Below are 18,872 nucleotides of genomic sequence, written 5' to 3'. Positions count from 1 at the left end.
AGTCCGTGAACAGAAGTAGAGGGCCAAATCATGCTCCTTCTAAGAGCCTTCTAAAACAGTATGCAAAGGGAGCCACAAGAAATAGGAGCCAGTCTTTTGTAGTGAAGAATTGGCCACAGGTGGGAAAGTAACTCATGGGAGAAAGTTTTAAGCAGTCTAATGGCAGAAAGGGTAAGGGTTAAGCAGCCCCTTTCTGTCATTTCCCTGTTTTGCTCACTGCCTCTGTAGCTGGCTTTTCATTTAAAAAAAAACTTCTGAAGAAAAAAATTACAGAACTGCGTAGCACATCTAGCTTGGTCCTGATGGAGTCATTCATCACCTTGGTTGACTTTTCTATACTTCAGTATAGCAGCTAAAAGCAGTACATTAACAGAGTGAAAATAACAACTTGTTTGTATTAATCACAAAATTTCAACTCTAGTAAATCCTAATTTTGTAAAATAGGGTAAACTAGAATGATGATATACAACATTATGGAACTAGATTAAATTTGATGTGCATGCATTCTTGAATGCCTCCCTTCTGTTTCCCTGAAACAAACCTCTTGTTACGTTATGGGACATAAAATGCAGCATGCCTCATTATCTGAGGGGGGGGGGACCACCTTTCACAAATATATCCAAGCCTGCTTGGAAATGTGGCAGGTACAAATTATTTTCTGTCCATCACTGACTGTGGGTACTTCACACTTTTCTTACATACTTCACACCAATCACAATTCATCTCTGAAAATAAATAAGTTTGTCACAGTGTCACAGCTGTGGTCCAGCTTTCTTGGCAGAGGAGCACAGCAGAAAAGCCTTCAAAAGTCAACATGAGCAGAATTATTCAGTGGCAATTTTTTTCATACAAAGAAATTTTGCATGTGTATTACAGCGTCATAAGCTGGGTGCTTGTGCTGTTTCTAAAGATTCATAAGAGTTAATCTTCCAAATACAGCAGTAGATCTTAAAATGCATCATTTCATATGAACAAGAGACCATATTGTAGATTTACCTTTTTAGCATTCTTAGATATTATTTCTATGATGAAGTTTTGGAGTACAGTGGACTACAAATAAAACAAATAAAATTGTGGCCAGCCCTTTCATTTGGTTGGATGTTGCATGTCACTGAACTCATAATTAGTTTTGATAAACTGCTTTGCTATAATACAATTCAACGCTGGTCATGTTCATTGTTAATTTGTAAAGCTGTTAATTGTGCTTAGTATCGAATCATGATAAGAATTATATTTAAATCATCAGCAATACAATAAAGCCAGCATCTATTCTCAACTTACATTTTAAATGCTCTCCCCCTAGATTTTTTTTTAGCATATACATGATTCTTGAAAGGTTTAGTACAAGCAAATTTACAGAAGTTCAGTATAAAGAGATTTTGGTGGTTAAAGCTTGTTAAGAGATAATAATTATTTGCCATAAGATCAAAGCCACAGATGCATTTCTTACTGCTCTACTTGAACCAAAATATAACACAATGCAGCAAAGCGAGCACTTTACCTGCAAAAGTAAACATTTAAAACTTACCGGAACTGATATCTGAGGATTATTTTTCAGTTTTCCAAGCATGGTAAAGCCATCAGTGTTGATCTTTCCCCGTGGCCTTATACTTAGAGTTTGTATCATAATGCAGTCAACATAAAGAGTGATAGTGCTTTTTTGTATACCGATCATGACCTTGTGCCATTGGGAATCAAACAAATAGGGCAAATCCAAAAATACTGCTGTCTGGAGACTTCCATCAGTTCCTCTGTACGAATATTCAAGAGACTTGGCTTGTCCGTTAAACTTCAATCCAACTTGTTCTTTTCCAGAAGAGTCCAGAACTTGCCAAAAGCTCCAGTACTTCTGCAGAGTGTTTCCAGCCATCCGAAAAGTAGTTAGAATGGAGTACTCATCAGGCAATCCATTAGGATATAAAGACCTGTAGGGTGGAAATAATGCAGGCTTGATGTTGTTAGTTATTAGCTGTTTTGGATAAATTGTCACATCAGAGACAAAATGAGACCACTACCTCAACATACCATCTGTGCACTGGTAGTTTTGGGTGCCCAGAGTACCATTAGTTCAAGTATCCTACTGGCTGAAAGTTCACTTACTGAACTGAAAGCTCAACAACATTAACTTTATATGCCACAAATAACTCCAAGACAAGGCCTTAAACTTAGAGATTTTCAACCAACAACAAACCAGTGCTGAGTATTAAATCAAAGCAATCTTGTAAGCGTGTTGACCTATAACAGCATCTTTAGGCAAGTGTGATCATATTTACACCTGCTTTGTGCCCTATATATTATCAGCTATAAAGTCAAGGGCTGTAAAGTTCCTCCTGACTGCATCAAAGACCCACTCCAGCAATCTCATCTTAACAGGAATCTGTACTTGATTTGATCACCATGCCTTAAAATCAGAAGAAAACAGTAACTTTACTTGAATGGATTTCTTAATCCATCAAAAGAACTAACCCACATATTCTTATTTCTTCACCATTCAAACTACCAGATTTAACTCTGCAGATTATTTTAGTTGGTTCTTTTTAAATTTACTGTTTGGTATTTTAAAATTAATTTTCCTACTTGCTTGGATTTTAGATGTGTTTATAGTACTATGTAAAATGTTTAATTGGCAATGGCATGAGTGTAAAGTAATGCAAACAAAACATTGGTGATAGTGCTGACAAAAATTACAATGATAGACCTATTAAAATTACCATAATATTTGTAGTTGAGTGAGCATCACCAGGAAAGATGCTGTTGACACTGAAATGGCAGTGTCACAGTTGCTTCCTCATGAAATCTATACATCTGCTGACAGTGAAGTCATGGACTGAATTCATTACTCCACTATAGGTTTTAACATCTTTACCAGTACTGCTCTTCAACTGACATGTACAGCATCCCTTCTCAGCACACTTTAGTTAGCTTAGTATGGGTGCAGTAAATGTAGGTTGAGTTGCAAATTACATTTATAATGCACCCTTCGTTCAAGAAACTTGTTGGGGTCCAAGTTCACCTTCACAGCTATTCTGTGCAGCAGCTTCTGTCAAGACATGAGCACTTTTCAGTCATTATGTTTGTGTGGACGTATGGAATGTAGGTACTGTGCACAATTCTCTCAAAACATGCAGTCATGCACATATATTCCAGCTTTGAACACACATTCCAGGCCTCAAATTAACCTGATGCCTGATACACAAAATCCACACAACCCTTTCAGAAGAAATGGTGATCATACATATTGGGAGGATTGCATTTAGAGCATTCATTCTGTAAACACAGCCACAATACCAAGAATGTAACACTTGAAAGGGGCTATGACAGTCAACATATCTGTGAGATGTGTGGCTATGGAGGGTTTCACACAACCTTTCCAGTGTACAGCAGGAACCAAAAAATAAAAGCCTAACCGACTAAATTCTATGTATATCCCTATATAATAAAGTAATCATGGGCTTCCTTGCCGGCACATTCAACATTCAGATGAGGCAGCAGTACTGGTGCAGTACTGCAAGCAAAAAGGGTCCGGGTAGGTGAGGCCCGCCATTTGTGGGGCCGGGCGGGGGAGGAGGAGGCTGGCCAGTCGCCAGACCGAGAGGGAGTTGGGGCCAGGTGAGTGGCGGGAAGGTAGGCGCTTCTCCTCCCTCCCCAGGCCATCTCCCACAGGTTGGAGGCCTTGTTCCGGGCAGATGGTGTGCCCCTGTCAGCATGGGGTATGGATATATGGCTACAGGGGATACGTTATTCTCTCCTCTCTTGGCTACAGCTGTAGAGGCGTTGGCGGGAGCAGGACCAAGTGGTTGGTCCTGCTCTTGTGGCGGTGACAGCATGGGGCCGGATCCGTTTGGCGGAAAACGGCCTGCATGCCATTTTCCGGAGGTGGGGACCCCGGTAAGGGTCTTGGTGTGAGGGCTGAAGGGAGCAGGCAAGCGCAAGGACTAACAGCGATGGACCTCATCACCAGGTGGCAGGGGAGTTCACACAGGGGCAGGCGTCCAGGTGAACCCTGGCAACCTGCCATCCCGCAGTCTCTACCCATGCCGGCTGGCTGGGTAACGGATACCTCGGCCGGCAGAAGGGGCAGCCGAAGGGGCGGATCCAGTGGACCCATGCTGTGCCAATGCCTATAACAGCTGTAATCAATAAAGTTGTGGCCAGTTTTATCCACCTAATTTCCAAAGAAACTGTATGTGAGTGGTCATTTGGGACGGGGCAGTATAAGGCGGGCCAAGCCTCTCCATCCCGAATATGACCTGGAACCGCAACTGTTGCTTTTTAAATGTTTGCAGTGGCCATTCCGCCCTGACCTGGGTAGCCCAGGCTTGCCCGATTCTCATTGGAACCTGGAAGCAAAGCACGGTCAGTCATGGCTAGTGTTTGGATGGGAGATCTCCAAGGAATACAGGGTCATGGTGCAGGGGCAGGCAATGGCAAACCACCTATGAATATCTCTTGCATTGAAAACCCTGTGGGGTCACCATAAGTCAGCTGTGACTAGACAGCACTTTCCACCACCACCAGTGGCCATTCCACAAGCCAGTGTGGACTGGCTCCTGTGTAAGTCAGCAGAAGGCACACAACCATCCTCTCCCAAGGCTGACATAGTGGTAAGGTGGTAAGGCAGGATCTTCAGTCACCTGCATGGAAACAGTGGTGTAAAGTGGCCCTTCAATTTCATTCCCCAAGAAATCAAGCTTAATTTCAATAAAATAACTTCCATGTTATATGTTGTCTCTCACTGGGGGGGAAAGCATATTAGTGACAAAGAATTCATTTTACATTATTCATTGGGGATGGGAAAATCACTGGAACAAAACAGATAATCTCCTAGTTTTTATTCTTACATTAATTTCCAAGGTTTCCTTGGAAATATGCAAATCAGAAGCACTGAATAATAATTGAAATTTGCTTCATTCCACAAAGGAGGTTTGCCAAAGAAGGCAGTGTTTTGCGTGCTAGACTTTTTCATCATAGTGCCAGTGCTACAATTACTGCCTCATAATCTTTTCGCTGCATTAGAATGTTTAGAATCTGGCATTTCAAAATCAGCTACAAGTGCAAGAGTGTTTCATTAATCCTGGTGAAGCATGAAAACAGTTGAGGCCAGCTTTGTACATAGATTGCGACCTCCCACCTCCCAGCTTTGTACATAGATTGCGACCTCCCACCCAGACTTTGAACCCTCTTGGACCAATGTTCCCTCTAATTTTCCCCCCTACTGAGCAGAGCAGTTCACATCCTGAGCAGAATATTACTGCTATAATCTTAAAATGGGCAATGGGCACAGTAAGACCCTGTGTGGCTCCAGATTGCTGCTGAGCGGGGCTTCCTGTGTTAATGAGCGGCTGCTCACATGCACAGCTTAGAGGAAACACTGTCTTGGACTCAACTTTTATATTGCCCAATTCCACACACAAAGATTATAGCAGTTATCACCTCATAGATCCAGGGATTCTGAACATACCCCTTTACTCAGTGCTTACTCCAGGCCCCTAGGTAGAAAGGGGGTACATAGGGATGGATCAGTGCAGACCAGACAGAACCTAAATACATGTAGCCTCATAAGTCTGAAGTTATTGAATTGTATTAAATATTAATATTAATGAATTTGAATTTTATTATAAATATTTATAAATAAGTACCCAGTGCTTGTCAGTTACCCCAATGCCTTTTCTTTCATTGGTCAGAATACTGTGGGCAGCAGCAAGGTTACTTCTGACTGAGCGGCTACCCTGCACGTCCCTGGATTTGCACAAAGAAAAGTTCCATTCAACAAAGGACTTTCTTTAAAGAATGAAAGCTCAAAATCCAGAAAAAGTGTTTCTACAGAACTTGCTGTCACTCACTACAGCCATAAATAACACAAATCTCATCATTTATTTGAGGTTAAAAGACACAGGCAGGTTTGTCCAGAGTCTGAGGAGCAAAGTGAGACTGATCAGAATTTTCATAAATTATTCAACTGCGAAACGCTGTCTGTTAAACCTGGACCTCATTTCTCACTGGTATTTCCCAGTGAAGAACTACGTCTTCTTGGAGAAATTTAATGAACACTGCCAATTAATTAAAGAGACAACAGCCCAACCTCAAGCAGATTAAGAACTGATGCATCTCTATTGTTCTTACAGAATAGGCTCAGAGGAGTCCAGCCAAACTTAAGCATTTAAACTAAAGCCATTTTTTTTTCAACAACAGACACTGTCTTCTACTCTAGGAAACAACCAAGATGCAGATTACTAAATTATATGGGTAACATGATTCTGCTATTACTTGAATGTGTCTATACATCCAAGGATGCAGGGGTAGTCTACTGTTTTGTAACTAACGCATAACAGAATAGATCCTACTATCTATGAGGATATAGAGAATTGCAACTATTCCTGGGCACTCAAATTAACACACCTCTATACAGCCTAATCCCATGAATGATGCTCACCATGTTTGATGGAATTTACAGCCAGGAAACTGACAGAATTTCAGCCTTAATGGTTTAGCTTTAGGTAACAGAATGTTTCCTGTTCTGAGATGGATTACTGAGTAACAAGGGTTGAGAGAAAAATCCTAAACTGGTCTACTCAGGATGCTTGTCGGGTGTATTCAATAGAAAGTGTTGTTGGGATTGCACTGTGAAAAACAGAGGCGCTCAAGACTGACATTTCGTGGTATTATTTGTTTATTTATAAGCCCATCTTTCTCCTGGGCAACTGGGATTCAAGACAGAAAACTAGATAAAAACAGAAAATTTAAAACATCAAACTGTTAAAACTGCTAGCAAAAGTCTTAACTGACATCCATAATATGCCTTCTAGTGAAGATTCTTTGTGAGCTCTTAACTTAGCACAAGAACAAGGGGGAAATCCCCAAATGTACTCCAAAGATTTTTTTACAGAGCAAGAAGATCAAATCAGTCAATCCTAAAAGAAATCAACCCTGACTGTTCCCTGGAAGGCCAGATAATGAAACTGAAGCTCAAATACTTTGGCCACCAAATGAGAAGGGAGCACTCACTGGAGAAGACCCTGATGCTGGGAAAGATTGAAGGTCAAAGTAGACGGGGACAGCAAAGGATGAGATGGTTAGACAGTGTCATCGATGCAACGAACATGAAATTGAGCCAACTTCAGAGGATGGCGGAAGACAGGAGGGCCTGGCGGGAGATGATCCATGGGGTCGCGAAGAGTCGGACTCGACTGTGCGACTGAACAACAACAACATTTGTATTAATAGCGGGCTTTTGTCTGTCTACAGAGCCAGTTTGGTGTAGTGGTTAAGTGTGTGGACTCTAATCTGGGAGAACCAGGTTTGATTCCCCACTCCTCCACTTGAACCTGGCTGGATGACCTTGGGCAAGCTGTAGTTCTGTCAGAGCTGTTCTCTCAAGGACAGTTCTGGAAAGAGCTCTCTCAGCCCCACCTACCTCACAGGGTGTCTGTTGTGGGGAGGGGAAGGGAAAGGAGTTTGTAAGCAGCTCTGAGACTCCAAGTGAAGGGCGGGGTATAAATCAAGTTTCTTCTTCTTCTATGGTGTGTGCATAACTATTTTTCTGAAGTTAATTCAGAAGTTAAAACAACCACCTAAATGCTTCTATAATTTCCCCCCCAAGAAGTTTATGAAGCTTTGTTGGAAAAAACTCTTCAGGATTAGTAACATAAAAGTAAAAGATATATTGTACTTCTATATTGTACTACTATTGTCACATTTCATTGCCACTATATTTGCTTGAAATACATATATCTAATAGCCAACGGTCTCCTGTGCATGTAGATACTTATTTCTGCAGATCTGGGGCACATGGAGGGTAAAGAGGTTTTTCTGCACACTTGGGGCAATCTCCAGGAGTGTAGAAAAATCTAAAATGTTTTTAAAAGTGTAGGGGGAATACTTAAATCCCCCCAAAAGTAAAACTGTTCTGTGCGCATGCGTGCTTTCCTGAGCTGCAGGAAAAGCAGCTGTCTCTGTTGCTGTCCACTCCACCACTAGGAACGCCAGGAAAAGCCATTGGAGCCACAAGGTAACCTACAGTGGCAATACCCATCCCAACTGCTGCTTGGCCTGCCGCAGCAAGACCCGTCCATATCACCACAGGAACCATCCCCAGGGCTGCCAGTAAACAGAAGGATGGCAGGGAGACTGCTGGGGCTGCCATTCTTCTCCCCCCCTCCCCCCACACCTGGAGTCCTGCACCCCATCAGTGGCCATCGCGGGCTTCTATTCAAAGGAGCAGCAGCACTGGAGGAGTGGCTAAGCTCGGTGGGCATGCAAACAGAGCATTGAGCGGCTGCCAGGTGGGCTGCCCCGCCAGCTTTTTGCCTCATATGCTTCCCCCCCCTTTTTTTGTTTTAAGCCGCAACTTCGTTAGGTGAGGGAGAGGAGAAAGCAGTACTGGCAGCAGCGGCACACGGGAAGAGCGACCAAAGCCAGCCAGCCACCAGCTGCCCCACCTGCCTCAACCATGCCGTAGAGGGCTCGGGCTCCAGCAACATTTTGTTGTGGGTCCCCTCTTGTAGGGAATATAATTTCTGATAGGCAGGAATTTGTCTGAAATAACAGTTCTAAATAATTCACAATATCCCTTTATATTAAAAGGGGAATTTTTAATCCAACTCATAGTGAAAGGGTTTGTATAAGTTCCTCTTCACATAGTGCAAGTCTAAGTGGACGACGCTTCTTATACCCTTACCCTATAATATTTTCTCTATAAGGCAGAGATGTCCCGCCGGGCCTTTGGTTGAGGACAGCAATGGTCTCCATGACAGCTGGCACCCTTTCTGCTCTAGCTGCTTTTCATATCTGTTTTGCCCTCCTCTCCCCTGCCCGTGAAGCAGCCAGCAGTCTGACATGGGACCACTTAATATACACCATCTTCTTGTTTGGAATATGTTATTAATGTTTTAATTATTTTATCTCGATGTTTTTATGAATTATGTACATCACCCAGAGCCCTGCACTGCAGGTATTGGACAATACACACACACACACACACAAGTGTGTGTGTGTGTATATAACACATAAAATAAAGCACAGAAAGAGATACATAAAAAGCAATGATACATAACTTTACGTAATAGATCCTCACAGGACTGCTTTCCACTTGGGGAAGGCCTAGCTTCCCAACAGATGTGCTTTACGTAAGACATTTACATCTATTTCTGAGATGGTTAGACAGTGTCATAGATGCAATGAACATGAAATTGAGCAAACTTCAGAGGACGGCGGAAGACAGGAGGACCTGGTGGGAGCTGGTCCATGGGGTCACGAATAGTCGGACTCGACTGTGCAACTGAACAACAACAAATGGTATCCATGAGCTCAGACTCTAACTCATGCTATCCATTAGGGGATAATTTCAGCCAACCTTTGCAACTTCTCTAATGTTAGCTGATCCCTAAACAGACATGATCCCTGCCCCGACCAAGAAAAGGGTGAATCAGATGCAGTGGACAGTATATATTACAACAGTATGTAAAAGTTGATCGATTTGGCCTATACAAGCCTATGGAGACTCTTTCAGCACTTGCACTTGTGAACAGCACCACTGTAACTCCACCAGATGGAGCTACATTCAATCTATTAACAAGCAAGGAAAGACAGTGAGTCCTTTCAGCCAAACCCAAGGAAAGCTAGCACATTTCCTGCATAATAGCTAGCTGTTGTTGTATCCCATCTAATATTAAAAATAATTACATGCTTCCTAAATAAATAAACGATAGTGTAGGGGTAGTGAGGTGTAACGGCTTTACTAGCAAGTGCTTGGAATGGTTGCATTACTCACAAACAGGTTATTCAATCTGCATCAAATATATACCCCTCTCTTCTGAGGTGGCCTTTTGTGATTCACTCATGGGATTGGTCATAATTTGGGTACCTGGAATGGATGCCTGTGGCCATAGCCTGCTGTGCTTCACTGTGGCCATGTCCTTTTCCTAGTTCACACAGGATTGTAATTGTAGCAAAAAAAAAGTTTTTAAATTCTACAATATTTTAAAATGATTTATAAATACTAATAGAAACATTTTACATTGAAGGATAGGAACATATTCTGATACAAGGTATCATTTCACTTTTTAAAAACAGGTCATTTTTCACCATAAAATTTAGAACACTGAAAAAAATCATTAAGATGTTGGCACTTAAAATTCTGCTGCATTAAATTGTTTCAAGCTGGGAGAGAGGGGAGAGTTGGGTTGCCTGCAAACTGAGAATACCATGAATAAATTTCCTCTTCCTGATTCATGCAATCAATGCATGTTAGGTACTTCAGAGGTGCAAAGCTGTTATGAGTCTATGCAGCAGGAGGAAAGAAATTAAGTAATATTTAGCTTGCTTTGGGGCCAGTATGGAAAGTGACTCAGAGGAAATATACACTCAAAATTATGGCAGCGTTTGAATGGGGACACAATGTGCATCCAGATGTTGCTTGGATGGGGAAAGTCTGCCCAAACAAGCATAAGGTAGATCACATGGGGATTACTTTTCGGTGTATAAAATCCTAAAGGCTGGCTCAAATGTAGGTAATAATGCTCAGTGGCCTGTATCCAACCATACAGTTCCAACTACTTAAGGACACAAATTTTATTAAGAGGGGGCTCTGATTTCAGCTGATTCCCCCCGCCTGTTGTGAAACCTGTGAAATTTTGTTCCTGGGGGTCAGCAGAACCTTTGATACAGCATAGAGGGGGTCAGTAGTGGAAAAGGAGGAGGACCTGGCAGACACGTCCACCCTCATTTAAGTCTTCAGAATTTGTGGTTGGATTCAGGCCAGAATCACATGACTCAGTATGTTACTATTGAGCAATTACTTGTAGCTGAGTGCAGGAATGAACTCCTTTCACTGAACATTTTTGTGATGATCCACTGTGTATGATCCTTGATGGCTATGTCATATACACAACTAAATACCATTTCTGGTTAGTGAATATGCATGCACAAGCTCACCTTGAGTATCATGCTACTAGAACAGAGACAACCTGGAGCACCGTATGGGGCACAGACTGTCCAGCTTTTTGCTGTGCATTCAAGTACAATTTAAATCACTCAAAAAAACAGCTGGTTCAGGCAGATCCTTGGTGGCTTCATACAGAAGCAGAAGAAAGAATGGTTGACTACAAGGGTACAATTTGTTTTTGTAACTGACTAAATGGATGACAATGCATTTAAACACACATTTGAAGGGATAATAAAAGTCATTTGATGTGTTACCTAGTTGGAATCCTGAAGTCTACATTTGTGCCTAACTTGTAAGCCACTTGTAAGTCTGTGGAGCCCACCACTCGCCGAATAATACCTCTGGAAGCTGCTTTATCAAGCTGGAACTGTGAGATCAGATCATATCCTAAAAGGGAACAAATGTGTAAATTTGGAAATTTTAGACTGAGAAATTGTGTAAGTGGGATAACATGGTCTATAAATAGCAGCTTTCCCCCCCAATAAAATGAGATTTCTACTAGCTTGGTAGAAGGAAGACCTAAAAATGCTATAAAGTAAACTATTTGATAGAATCACATCTGTAGCTGCAAGTATATACTTGCCTGGTAAGTCATCTTGGCCAGTCCTCCTAATTGGGCAAAGAACATTCTCTGTGTTGGAACTGAATGTTAGTGGAAACCCTGCAAGGAATATCAGATACAACATTAGCTGATTCCTTGGAAGTGAGCTACTCAGCAAAGAGCAATGGTACTTATTTGTTAAAAATAAATCCCACATTCTTGATCTATTGGTGCCCAGGACTGCTTTCTGTCCTGATTCCCAAGGCAGCACTTGTTTCTAATTAAATTAGGATGCAAAAGATTCAGAAGGACAAATTAATCAAAGACACATCTGAAAGAGGGAAGATATTCTGCCGCAGCTAAAGTCCACAGCTCAAGACAAATGAGGCACTGCAACCACATTTCAGACAGTTCAGAGGATAGGGGATATGGTGTTAGATTTCTTGTGAAATGTATAGAATAGCAGTGGTGAATAACTGTTTTTTTCCTTGCTTTTCTGAAAGTCAGCCACCTTCCAAGACATGGACTTATATAAAGAGTTCTACAGTGTGAAACTTCTAGTGGTTTGGAAAACCTTTAAAAATTGCTAGCTAGCTAGTTAGCTAAGTCAACATCTACACTTAATTCAAAACAAACACGTGCCAAGTCTACCTCAGGCCAACCAACAGTTGGGATTCAAAGCTCTTGGCTTCCCTCCTTTCGCCTTTGATATTTTAGATGTTCCCACTCCTTCCTCTCCCATGTTTGATCACATACCCTACAGGGTAAAGGCATTCAGGGTTGTGAACAAGAGCCTAACAGAAAGTCTTTTGCAAGGACAAATAGCCATTTCACCATTTGAAGGGTTCACTCAAATCCCAGCCCACTCGTGTACCTCTTAACCCCTCCCTAAAGAATAAAAAAGGAAAACTAAACATTGGTTTAAGTTGGCTTATTTCTGCAGAGCTTCAAGTCCAGTAGGAAAACATCACTGGAGTCCTAAAGAAAGACTTGTACAGCTTGAAACAAGATACCCTGCCTACCCACAAAGGGGCTGTTGTCCAATACAAAGACTGATATTAAATGGCATTTTCCAGCTCCCATGACTAAATAATGAAATACATCAAAAACGTCTGCCTCTCTTACTCGAGGAACATAGGTTATCACCATTCTAATTATTTTATTTGTCTAATACAACGAAGTATTTAGTATCTTTGCCCAATAGAGCTTACTAAAGATAATGCTGACAGGCTGTTCTGAGAACATAAGATTTACAAAATTAGAAAGTCAGCGCCCTGGATAAACTACTGGGCTTAAGGACATCTCACTCTGTCTTTGATTCAGACCAGTGTCTTTTACTGGATCAATTTCTGTTAAGTGTAGGAGTATGCATGTTTTTCAAGCTACAGAGAACTCTGTCTTCATTAGTTCTATTCCATGTGCATATTCCTAACCAAAAGATGTTGGCTCAATAAAACACGCCACTATACCTATTTTTAATCTCTGATTTCAGAAACGTAATACTTTTATTTTAGCCCTTTTTAAGTGTCATGGAAAAAATAAAATAATAAAATTTTACATTTAAAATGACAAACATGAAAAGGCATTTTCCCCATACAGTCATATCCCTCATTTATCATTCATTCATTAATAACCTAGTTATATGGCTAACCACTTTACCATTGTATATATAGGTAACTATGGGATAATAGTTTTGATTGCCACAATTTTTACTAAATATAATGAAATAGATTCTTACTTGTCTTCTTTTGAATAGTAGCTGATGCCAGAAACCCCAGAAAACAGCACATGTAGAAGAAACCTGGATATTTCCTGTAAGAAAAGACAGCTTCAGCATGAATGAACACTTCCAAATAAAGTCATCCCCTTTCATCTCTTAACCACAGCAAATGATTGTAAAGATTTGTTAGCAAGCAGTTTGCAAGCAAGGCTGTTTAAGATTCCATGGTTGTATTTTGTCCCCAATGCAACAAAATGTACCTGAGAAGTTGACAAAGACTTTCATCTTTAAATGCATAAGTGTCATAACAAAAAGAAGCAGAGAACTCAACTGGCAAAGTCTATTTTAAATGCAATCAGTTGATCCTTCCCTCTCTCCTCTTCCAGTGGCTGCTCTCATTTAGACATATACTTGATTGCTTACCTGTTGCCCTTCATTTTTACACCCTATCCTGGTATTTAGGTTGCTAGACCACTGAACAGTTTAACTTTGGTTCCATCAAATGAAGCATGGGGGAAGATGTCCTAGAGTCAGCCTCTTGCAGGATGTCTGTAGGGAATGAAACTGCAGTGGCTGATTTAATAATTCTGCAGAGAAGGGGAGGTGGATGCTATACAAGGTTACCGTGTTCTTGAGGGGATAAGGAGGAGGAATTTGGAAGGGCTATAAAAACAGTGAATGGAGCAGTAGAGAGGGGTGGGGATAAAAGTAGGAATGTTGAGTTAAACAAGGATACTCAGTGAGTTAGAAGGCATTGGAACAGTTGATGGGAGAGAAACATGGAATTAAAGCCTGGAGATAAGTCAAGAATATTATGTCTGTTTTGGCAACTACACTAATCATGATAAGTACCAGTACTTCAGATGCTAGAAAAAGGCACTTTTCATTTCTCGCTGACTGCCTAATGAGGCAATATCTGCTGCAAGTCCTGCTGCAGAGGATGTTTGCCAAACAGAAGCAGGTTATTTATATGGGAGGTTCACTGCTTAAATCTGAATCTTATAAAAAAATTAAGGCTACCTAGGGGGAAAGATCAGCTTTTATACACCCCAGCAGGTTAATCAGTGTCTTGCCAATGAGACTGTAGGGCTGCAATCATACACACAATTAGACCCACCATAGGCACGAATGCTGGGCAGATTTAAAGGGCGTGATCAGAAAACAACATCTGGGAAGCGCCCCGCAGCGGTTGGCAACCCGTTCTGCTCCGCCACAGAAGTGGAGTTAAAAGACACTGGGGGAAATCCGGTAATTAACGGGTTGCGACAGGCCATTGACTGACTTTTCCGTGTCTGATCGCTCCAGCGTGCTCTCATGGCGTCAGGATGGTCTGATCAGACCATCCCAACTCTGTGCCATTGTTTTTCCCCCCTTCTCTGTATGCGCATCATCACAAACTCCAAAGGGAGCCCTCAGTGCGGAGGTGCGATTCATTGATTCCTCGTTTAAATGCATTGGAAACAAACAGCAAAAAACCAACAACCCCGACTCACTCGCAGTTGTGTCTGATCACGCAGTGGCGGGCTATGCCCGCAGCTTCCTCTGGAGAAAATAGCCTCGCTTCCCCTCCACTTCATCTGGCGTGTGTGACCACAACCTAGGTTAGACTTATTGTAAACACATGGAAACATACATGTGCAGATAAGTCTGTACAGATGGAGAGAGAATGAAACTCTAAAGCCTAATGTAGTTTGGTGGACAGAAATCTGGACTTGGATCTGGGAGAAGATAAGTCAGTACCTTTTTGGAGATTTCCCTTAGGGGAAAACTGAGATGTAGAAGGTATTGGGCTTAGCATCACTCAGCACAACAGATAATGTTCTACAGACCAACATGGCTACCCTCTGAAACAATCTTCAAGGAAGTAATAGAGCTGACCCTCCTTGCAAGTAAAGGGGAAAAAGACATTCCTATGTTATATACAATGGCAGGAGGCATTCAGTAAAAGCATCAGATTATGTGCCAGTCCAAACCAAAGTGTTTGAGAAAGGCCTAGCTGTGAAGAACCCTCCAAAGTACACAACAGAGAAGGGATTCTCTGTTAATGTCCAGACAGAATACAATAAAATGTGGTCAGACCAAACCATTTCCTGATTCTCATGCTCCGAATGAAGCATAAAACATCGGGTACTGTAGTTTCATTTAGAGAGCTTTGGAGGAAAAGACTGTGTAAAATTACTTTTTTATTCAGTGAACTGTTAGCACTGGAGAAAAAGGAACAAGAGCTCTCCCTGAAGAACTTTTTAGAACTTTTTTAGAAGCCTATTTTTTGCCTCTTGAGGGGGTGGTTTGGGAAAAATTATTGATATTGGCTGACCAGGACTTACATTACTTTCTCTGCTGCTATATTCTTTCTCCCTCCGTGTGGAGATGTTTGTAAGAACGTGGGTGAGAACAGTAATTCATGGCATTCACTGTCTTAGTAGAATTCAATATAAAATTATTCTAGAGGAATGTAAGAAGGTGAGTTTACAAACATTTATTTATTTACAAATTTATATGCCACCTTTCCAGAGAGCTGTTTGAGGCAGCCCACAAAATTAAATTAAATTAAAATTAATTAACATTAAATTCATACAACCACAACATAAAAACCAAGCCATAAAAATCACTTCATAAAAACAAGTAATAAAAGGCCATCAATTGTAGATAATAGATGGGACAAAATTGTGATAGATAAGAGCTCTTTAGAGGTATACTTTGGTTTATGCCCTCTAACTTTGCATTTCTTAGCAAACCAGAAGATACAGTATTTATTTCTATGATAGATGCTGGCAACTGACAGCCCAAAGGATGAATATAGCTTTCTGACAGGTACCATCTGGCTTTCCTGCTGTTGCGTGACTCTCCTTCTTCCTATCTTCTTTGCTTCTTGAAACAGCTCAGAGCAAGGAAGAGATGGAGTCTTCAATGCACTCTTTTCTCCCTGATGCACTCCACTGAGATGCTGGGGGAACTATAGTAATCTAGGATTCACAGATCTATTTTTTATCCTGCTCTCTGGGAGATGGAGGGAGATTGCATGGCTTAAAAATCTACAAACCTTATTTGAATAGAGACAACAGTGGGGCAGAAAACAAATAGGTGTAGTCCAAGCACTGATGGCTCTATCAGCCATTTAAAAGTCTCTGAAAGACTACCCTGAGTACACAGTCCAGGTCTCGCTTTCTTCTTTCTGCCTTCCCTTTAAAAAGGGGGACAGCTGGGAACAGAGACCAAAACAGTGGCATGCAGAAAACTGCAACCATCACTCACTCTTATTATCCCACTTATAGCAACAAGAGAGACGGGGTGGAAGGAGAAAAGTTCAACACATAAACAAAGCTATGCTAAGACGACAATCAGAAAGTTCAGTCAAAGGCTGGAAATGGTTTCCATCAGTTTAATTCCACTGAGAATTTGTTCTGAAATTAAATTGAGTTTTGCTGGGGTTCCTGTCTTATTTATGCTGCCTCAGGTGGCTGTGCTCCTGTATGGACTGTCTAATTCCCTCATTCTTTGCTCCCTCGCTGTCCGTGTTGATTCATATGAAGCTGTGTGAAATAAAACATCAACAAGTGGTACAGATCTCTTCTGTTTCCCAGCATAGGACATTCCTTTTGACCAAGTTTAAATGCCGCATCTTACCTTGGACTCATAAAAAACCCTAACCATAGATGGGCATTTACTAGAGCACAACTTGATGCATTACCCTCAGCAGTGCTTTATGGTAGATATACCCGGACTCCCATGCACCAGATAATTTGCTCCTATTTGTCAGAACAGGTGGAGTCGGCCTCCCATATATTACTTCATTGTCCTATGTACAACGAAGAGAGACAGCAGTTGTTGATACCCCTTCTCTCACGTTTTAAACCCTTGGCTAATTATCTTACAAATGCCGAGAAATGTTTGATGAAGTTCTTATTGGCCGATACTTATGATTCTGTCTCACGCAATGTTGCTAAATATTGTTATCAAAAAGCATAGAATGTACTGTAACTCGAGCCATTAATGACGGAATTGACCGGTTTCGTATTTTAGTATTTAAGGCTGCAAGGATTCTATGTCGTAGACTCGGTATTGTACTATTTTGGTTTATTTTGCTGGTCTTATGACTGTTCTTAATAAATTTGTTTGTTTGACATTCCTTTTGATGCAGTCACATGCTATGAAGTAATTTAGTTTTTGGTAACAGAGCTATTAACTGAAATGGGATATATTTCCTTCTCCTCTACTGATCAGTTAAACTGCTGGAATAATATTTTGCTATACAGCCAGACAACAAAATGGCAAGACATCTCTGTGTACAAATAGGAAAAATATGAACTAATGAGGTTAAAAATCACACAGGTCTAACTTTACTATACATGTGGGTTCCACACCAGCTAAAATAAGTTGTGCTTAAGACTCATTAAAACCAATGGATTGTTAGTCACAACACATTTAAACCTAAACTGGCTTCAATGGTGTTGTGTCTTCCCATTGACATGTAATGTAAAGCTTCAAACCTCAACTGGATTGTAATCTGGAACAACACCATTGGCTGAAGCATAATCTGTAACCAATGAAATGCTAGAGTCTGTGCTGGAGGGAAGACCAATGATTGGATGTTATCTTAACAACATGATTGGATGTTAACTATGTGAGGGCATGGCTACCCCAGCCTGGGAGAGTTTAAAAGAAGCTATACTCCACTGTTGTTGTGTGTGTTGTTGTCATGTCATCTGATGCTGTGTGATCTTTGGAAGTTCTCGTTCTAAATAAAGCTGATTCACTTTGTTACTTACTTCGTTGTTGAGTTGCATACTTAACAAATGGGACCTAAACTCAACTAATACAAGTTTATAGGGGGCCCTAGGCTATGGCCCTAACAGCACACCTGGGAGTTTTGTTCTGTGTGCCTTTTCCCAGGCCTGTTTTGCAAGCTACTTTAAAACTTGCAACCTGTTTACTCATTTGTATACTTATAACCTAGCCAATTCCAAATACAGGGACTGGTGTGGATTAAATTAAACCATTAGACAAGAATTAGAGAAACTTAAGTTCAAATCCTCACTCTGACATGAAATTCACTGGGTGATTTTCAAGCAGTACCATCTCTTTCCTAAATGACCTAACTTGCAAGTTGTATCACGGGTCACCGCTTATCCTTATTCTATTTTCCAGAGGGTTTTTTTCTGTGTGGATACTTATTTCCACCAACAGGGGGCTCAGTCTCCCCCAACAGCTTTTCCTACATAATCAGTAGACTTCCTGGGTTTGTAGAAAAATCCAAAAACTAAAAAATATCCCTTCAGGGATGGCTGAATTCCCCCAAAAACCTTTTGAAATGGCCTCTGCAGGGATCTGCTTCAGGCATTAACTGTGAGATATTAGAATGTTCAGGGAGGAGCTTCTAACTGGCTCTGTCAGTAAAAGGGTGGGGGAAGGGCCCTTTCCAGGCCTCTTTTGGCCTTTCAGGGAGGGAGGGAGGGAACCTTGGGGCCAGGCCTCACAAAAGTTGCCAGTGCCAGGCTGAGGTATTTCTAGAGATTTTGTGGTGGACTCTAAGGAGGGCTGGGTTTGGGAAGGGAGAGGTCTCAGCTGGGTATAATGTCACAGAGTCCACCCTCCAAAGCAGCCATTTTCTGCAGGGAGACAGACCTCTGCTGTCTAGAGACCAGTTGTAATTCTGGGGGGTCTCCAGG

At 41.4% G+C, this 18,872-nt stretch overlaps 1 protein-coding gene across 1 annotated transcript in view; it reads right to left on the bottom strand.

Annotated features, from left to right (window-relative positions):
- The window catches only part of COL9A1 (collagen, type IX, alpha 1), a 140,607-nt gene that overhangs the window by 110,160 nt on the left and 11,575 nt on the right, over window positions 1–18,872 (bottom strand). The window contains exons 3-6 of the mRNA XM_015412655.1: window positions 13,222–13,295; window positions 11,526–11,603; window positions 11,197–11,329; window positions 1,529–1,925 (exon numbers count right to left, since the gene is read on the bottom strand). Coding sequence (XP_015268141.1) covers window positions 1,529–1,925; window positions 11,197–11,329; window positions 11,526–11,603; window positions 13,222–13,295 — 682 coding nt within the window. The remainder of the gene's footprint in view (window positions 1–1,528; window positions 1,926–11,196; window positions 11,330–11,525; window positions 11,604–13,221; window positions 13,296–18,872) is intronic.

The sequence above is a fragment of the Gekko japonicus genome, unplaced genomic scaffold, assembly GCF_001447785.1.
Source record: "Gekko japonicus isolate JY-2015 unplaced genomic scaffold, Gekko_japonicus_V1.1 scaffold806, whole genome shotgun sequence".
In the NCBI taxonomy this organism is placed as follows: Eukaryota; Metazoa; Chordata; class Lepidosauria; order Squamata; family Gekkonidae; genus Gekko; species Gekko japonicus.
This window is presented reverse-complemented; position numbering and strand designations above follow the sequence as displayed.